Genomic DNA, 6,252 nt, shown 5'->3' on the forward strand with positions numbered 1-6,252 from the left:
TATATACACATACATACATACATATATATATATATATATATATATATATACTGTATACACATATATATACGTATACATATACATACACACACACACACGCACACACACACATATCTATCTATATATATATATAGATATATATATAGATGTGTGTGTGTGTGTGTGTGTGTGTGTGTGTGTGTGTGTGTGTGTGTGTGTGTGAAAATTCACTATTTTAACTTATTATGATTTGTTTTTAGTACATTAAATTTTGTTGGGAAAATACACAACACAGCAACCAGATTCTAGCACATTGCTTTACGGTATTTTTACGACAATTCTCATCAGGCGCCGGAATTGGAAGTTTTTACAGAGTTTATTCATCTGCTGTGTTCGCACTTAATTTAAAACATTTACAGAGCGTTTTTTCAACGCTTGTCAGATTGTCAGAGTTTTATGCTGTTTAACAAGCCGTTATTTTGATGTAATGTCCGGGGTGTAACTTACAGTGATCATGCGCCGCTAGATCACAGTTATGTACGTTTTGTTTAGATCACTAAGAGTGATTGGCAGTCGATTTTATAGGCACATATCTGTAAACATGATAAGGCGCACTCAGATTAAGAAAGTGCTTTGTGTTGCTGAGAAAAACGATGCAGCCAAGGGCATAGCAGAGATCATGTCAAATGGGAGGTCGAGAAGAGTGAGTGCTGACTGTTATATACACTTACTTTGATCTGTAATGTCAGATCTTATAGTTATCAAACGAGTTGTTATTTAATGATCATCAGTGGTAATAAATCTTGTTTTCTTGACAGAGAGAAGGCTACTCTGTTTACAACAAAATATATGAGTACGAATACAACCTGTTTGGTCAAGTAAGTACTTTTTTTTTATTATTAATTACTGAGAAATATGTAGATAGAAGTAGTACATATAGTCTCTATTTGCTGATCGTGTTTTTTTCCCCCACAGAATGTAGCTGTATGCATGACATCTGTATCAGGACATCTCTTGAGTCTTGAATTCAAAGCTACTTTTCAGAAATGGTAAACGGTTATATTTCTTTATATCTTTAAATATATAAACTTTATCATGTGGTCTGTTTCACAGGAATGGTTGTAATCCAGTCCTGTTGTTTGATGCTGAGGTGGAGAAGTACTGCCCTGAGAACTTTATACCGATCAAAGTATTCATTTTCATTCATTCAGCTAGATGTATTTTTAGAATATGAGCTTGTGTTTTATATTTTAATGTATGTATTTACATAATCCAGAGGACTTTGGAGAGAGAGGTGAGACAGTGTCAAGCTCTGGTCATTTGGACTGATTGTGACAGAGAAGGAGAAAATATCGGCTTTGAGATCATTGATGTTTGCAAAGCAGGTTAGTTTAGTGCATCATGGTTCTAGCTATTCACTGTACTGATGCTGTATATTCCTAACAGCCTTTTAACATGGGATATCTTTTAATTAAGTGAAGCCAAACGTTCAGGTCTTCCGTGCACGGTTCTCTGAGATCACCCCAAACTCCATAAGGAGAGCCTGTGAGACTCTTACTGAGCCGGATATCAACATCAGTGATGCGGTGGATGTGAGACAGGAGCTGGATCTCCGCATCGGTAGGCATTTCAAAATAAAAGAGGACTTAAACACAAACTGCTGCCTTTTAGACAATGTTTAGCGAATGTACTTTGTGTTCCTTCAGGCGCATCATTTACCAGGTTCCAGACATTACGCTTGCAGAAGATATTCCCAGAATCTCTCTCTGATCAGCTCATCAGTTATGGCAGTTGTCAGTTCCCGACCCTTGGCTTTGTGGTAGAACGGTTTAAAGCCATTCAAGCCTTCGTCCCTGAAACTTTCTTTAAAATCAAAGGTACTCCAAATGCAACAAGTGCTTTGTAGTGTTGTCACATACACTTTATTGTGTGTATGTGAAATTTCTCTTTGATAGTTGTCCATGAGCCTAATGAAGAGGAATCGGTTGAATTCAGCTGGAAAAGACATCGTCTTTTCAATCACACAGCATGCCTTGTGTTGTATCAGATGTGCATGGAGGTGTGTTCTTCAGCTTACCTTGTTAAGAACTTTTAAAAAAAAAAATGTAAGCTTTGTAGTTCATATTTATGTCATCGTAAGCTTTCTGTTTGGTTTTAATCTTTTCTTTAGGATCCCATGGCAAAAGTTATATCTGTAACAAGTAAACCAAAAAGCAAATGGCGACCTTTACCCCTTGACACTGTGGTAAGTAATTTAAAACTTGACAGATTTTCTACATTAAAAAGAAATTGGAAATATAGAGAAAAGAATGTGGACACTCAGACATCACACCCATACACTACCATTTGAGAAATTTGAGTTTGGTAACATCTTTTGATTGTTTTTGAAAGAAAACTCTTATGCTTACCAAGGCTGCATTTATTTGGCCAAAAATACAGTAAAAACTGTAATATTGTGAAATATTACTATTTAAATAACTGTTTTCTATTTTAATCTATTTTAAAATGTAATTTATACCTAATTTATTCTTACTGACCCCAAACTTTTGAACAGTAGTGTACTTTTGGTCATATAGTATATGTTATACAACTACACGCAAGATGATGAATATGGACAAATTTGACAGTTTTGTGTACACAATGGTCATTAGCTACTAAAATTAGTAGCTTGCAATTTTATGAGTGACTTATGCCCATGAATACCCAAAAAATGAGTAGTACTGCTGAATGAGTTAAGTGTGATCAAAAACAATGATGGAGAAAAAATTTAATATATTTGTTAATACGTCTCAATTATTTTGTTCAGGAACTTGAAAAACTGGCTTCAAGAAAACTGAGGATAAGTGCCAAAGAAACCATGAAAATCGCAGAAAAGCTGTACACTCAAGGGTATGTTAATGGTTATTTCATCCACATGTCTGTGGTCTACAGTGTGTCTGTTGTGTCCCTTCACAAATCAGCCTGTCTGTTTCCTTCCAGGTTTATCAGTTATCCTCGTACTGAGACCAACATGTTTCCACAGAACCTGAACCTAACCATGCTGGTTGAGCAACAGACACAAGACAATGAATGGGGAAATTTTGCTCAGCGCATTTTGGAAAGCGGTGGGCCCACACCTCGAAATGGAAACAAATCAGATCAGGCCCATCCCCCCATTCACCCCACCAAATACACCAACAGTTTACAGGTGAGCAAGCTCTCTGTTAGGACCATCATAACTGGTACCAACTTACACGACAGTGTTTATTTATTTATTTTTTAAGGGAAATGAAAAGCGGCTGTATGAGTTCATTGTACGTCACTTCCTGGCCTGTTGCTCCAAAGATGCTCAGGGTCAAGAGGTGACAGTCGAGATTGAAATAGCTGAAGAGAGATTCTCTGCTAGTGGATTGACGATCATTGCTCGCAATTATCTGGAAGTGTACCCTTATGACAAGTGGTACAATAAGGTGAATACTGCTCAAAACATAACATAACATTGTATAGCTAAACATATTGAGTTCAGTTTTCAGTTAAAGGGGTCATATGATGTTGCTAAAAAGAACATTATTTTGTGTATTTGGTGTAGTAATTTTTTAGTTAATTACTACATATAAGTAGTATATAGAGTCTGTGTTTGATCATAGTGTTTATTTGTTCACAGAATGTAACTGTAAGCATGACATCTGTGTCAGGACATCTCTTGAGTCTCGAATTCAAAGCTCCCTTTCAGAAATGGTAAAAAGTTATATTTCTTCATATCTCTTTGATAATACAGTTTAAATATTCAGTTAAACTTTGTCATGTGGTCTGTTTCACAGGCATAGTTGTAATCCAGTCCTGTTGTTTGATGCTGAGGTGGAGAAGTACTGCCCTGAGAACTTTATACCGATCAAAGTATTCATTTTCATTCATTCAGCTAGATGTATTTTTAGAATATGAGCTTGTGTTTTATATTTTAATGTATGTATTTACATAATCCAGAGGACTTTGGAGAGAGAGGTGAGACAATGTCAAGCTCTGGTCATTTGGACTGATTGTGACAGAGAAGGAGAAAATATCGGCTTTGAGATCATTGATGTTTGCAAAGCAGGTTAGTTTAGTGCATCATGGTTCTAGCTATTCACTGTACTGATGCTGTATATTCCTAACAGCCTTTTAACATGGGATATCTTTTAATTAAGTGAAGCCAAACGTTCAGGTCTTCCGTGCACGGTTCTCTGAGATCACCCCAAACTCCATAAGGAGAGCCTGTGAGACTCTTACTGAGCCGGATATCAACATCAGTGATGCGGTGGATGTGAGACAGGAGCTGGATCTCCGCATCGGTAGGCATTTCAAAATAAAAGAGGACTTAAACACAAACTGCTGCCTTTTAGACAATGTTTAGCGAATGTACTTTGTGTTCCTTCAGGCGCATCATTTACCAGGTTCCAGACATTACGCTTGCAGAAGATATTCCCAGAATCTCTCTCTGATCAGCTCATCAGTTATGGCAGTTGTCAGTTCCCGACCCTTGGCTTTGTGGTAGAACGGTTTAAAGCCATTCAAGCCTTCGTCCCTGAAACTTTCTTTAAAATCAAAGGTACTCCAAATGCAACAAGTGCTTTGTAGTGTTGTCACATACACTTTATTGTGTGTATGTGAAATTTCTCTTTGATAGTTGTCCATGAGCCTAATGAAGAGGAATCGGTTGAATTCAGCTGGAAAAGACATCGTCTTTTCAATCACACAGCATGCCTTGTGTTGTATCAGATGTGCATGGAGGTGTGTTCTTCAGCTTACCTTGTTAAGAACTTTTAAAAAAAAAAATGTAAGCTTTGTAGTTCATATTTATGTCATCGTAAGCTTTCTGTTTGGTTTTAATCTTTTCTTTAGGATCCCATGGCAAAAGTTATATCTGTAACAAGTAAACCAAAAAGCAAATGGCGACCTTTACCCCTTGACACTGTGGTAAGTAATTTAAAACTTGACAGATTTTCTACATTAAAAAGAAATTGGAAATATAGAGAAAAGAATGTGGACACTCAGACATCACACCCATACACTACCATTTGAGAAATTTGAGTTTGGTAACATCTTTTGATTGTTTTTGAAAGAAAACTCTTATGCTTACCAAGGCTGCATTTATTTGGCCAAAAATACAGTAAAAACTGTAATATTGTGAAATATTACTATTTAAATAACTGTTTTCTATTTTAATCTATTTTAAAATGTAATTTATACCTAATTTATTCTTACTGACCCCAAACTTTTGAACAGTAGTGTACTTTTGGTCATATAGTATATGTTATACAACTACACGCAAGATGATGAATATGGACAAATTTGACAGTTTTGTGTACACAATGGTCATTAGCTACTAAAATTAGTAGCTTGCAATTTTATGAGTGACTTATGCCCATGAATACCCAAAAAATGAGTAGTACTGCTGAATGAGTTAAGTGTGATCAAAAACAATGATGGAGAAAAAATTTAATATATTTGTTAATACGTCTCAATTATTTTGTTCAGGAACTTGAAAAACTGGCTTCAAGAAAACTGAGGATAAGTGCCAAAGAAACCATGAAAATCGCAGAAAAGCTGTACACTCAAGGGTATGTTAATGGTTATTTCATCCACATGTCTGTGGTCTACAGTGTGTCTGTTGTGTCCCTTCACAAATCAGCCTGTCTGTTTCCTTCCAGGTTTATCAGTTATCCTCGTACTGAGACCAACATGTTTCCACAGAACCTGAACCTAACCATGCTGGTTGAGCAACAGACACAAGACAATGAATGGGGAAATTTTGCTCAGCGCATTTTGGAAAGCGGTGGGCCCACACCTCGAAATGGAAACAAATCAGATCAGGCCCATCCCCCCATTCACCCCACCAAATACACCAACAGTTTACAGGTGAGCAAGCTCTCTGTTAGGACCATCATAACTGGTACCAACTTACACGACAGTGTTTATTTATTTATTTTTTAAGGGAAATGAAAAGCGGCTGTATGAGTTCATTGTACGTCACTTCCTGGCCTGTTGCTCCAAAGATGCTCAGGGTCAAGAGGTGACAGTCGAGATTGAAATAGCTGAAGAGAGATTCTCTGCTAGTGGATTGACGATCATTGCTCGCAATTATCTGGAAGTGTACCCTTATGACAAGTGGTACAATAAGGTGAATACTGCTCAAAACATAACATAACATTGTATAGCTAAACATATTGAGTTCAGTTTTCAGTTAAAGGGGTCATATGATGTTGCTAAAAAGAACATTATTTTGTGTATTTGGTGTAATGAAATGTGTTTATGCGG

General features: G+C 36.6%; 1 protein-coding gene and 1 pseudogene across 1 annotated transcript; both read left to right on the forward strand.

Annotated features, from left to right (window-relative positions):
- The first annotated feature begins 246 nt into the window (after positions 1–246).
- LOC107674658 (DNA topoisomerase 3-alpha-like) overlaps positions 247–6,252 on the forward strand; it is a 10,961-nt pseudogene continuing 4,955 nt past the window's right edge.
- On the forward strand, positions 972–3,476 carry LOC107674657 (DNA topoisomerase 3-alpha-like). Its single transcript, XM_016468696.1, has 9 exons — positions 972–1,028; positions 1,256–1,364; positions 1,456–1,599; positions 1,686–1,856; positions 1,935–2,038; positions 2,150–2,224; positions 2,786–2,868; positions 2,959–3,166; positions 3,243–3,476. The coding sequence occupies exons 1-9, from the start codon at positions 1,026–1,028 to the stop codon at positions 3,453–3,455; spliced, it is 1,110 nt and encodes a 369-aa protein (XP_016324182.1). The 5' UTR covers positions 972–1,025; the 3' UTR covers positions 3,456–3,476.

Source organism: Sinocyclocheilus anshuiensis, unplaced genomic scaffold (genome assembly GCF_001515605.1).
Source record: "Sinocyclocheilus anshuiensis isolate Anshui unplaced genomic scaffold, SAMN03320099.WGS_v1.1 scaffold152, whole genome shotgun sequence".
NCBI classification, from domain to species: Eukaryota; Metazoa; Chordata; class Actinopteri; order Cypriniformes; family Cyprinidae; genus Sinocyclocheilus; species Sinocyclocheilus anshuiensis.

Bases quoted from the DNA above. Each gene is read 5' to 3' on its own strand.
- LOC107674657 (XM_016468696.1), top strand. The intron at 1,600-1,685 runs GTAGGCATTTCA...GTGTTCCTTCAG, and splicing joins GGAGCTGGATCTCCGCATCG to GCGCATCATTTACCAGGTTC. The intron at 3,167-3,242 runs GTGAGCAAGCTC...TTATTTTTTAAG, and splicing joins AATACACCAACAGTTTACAG to GGAAATGAAAAGCGGCTGTA.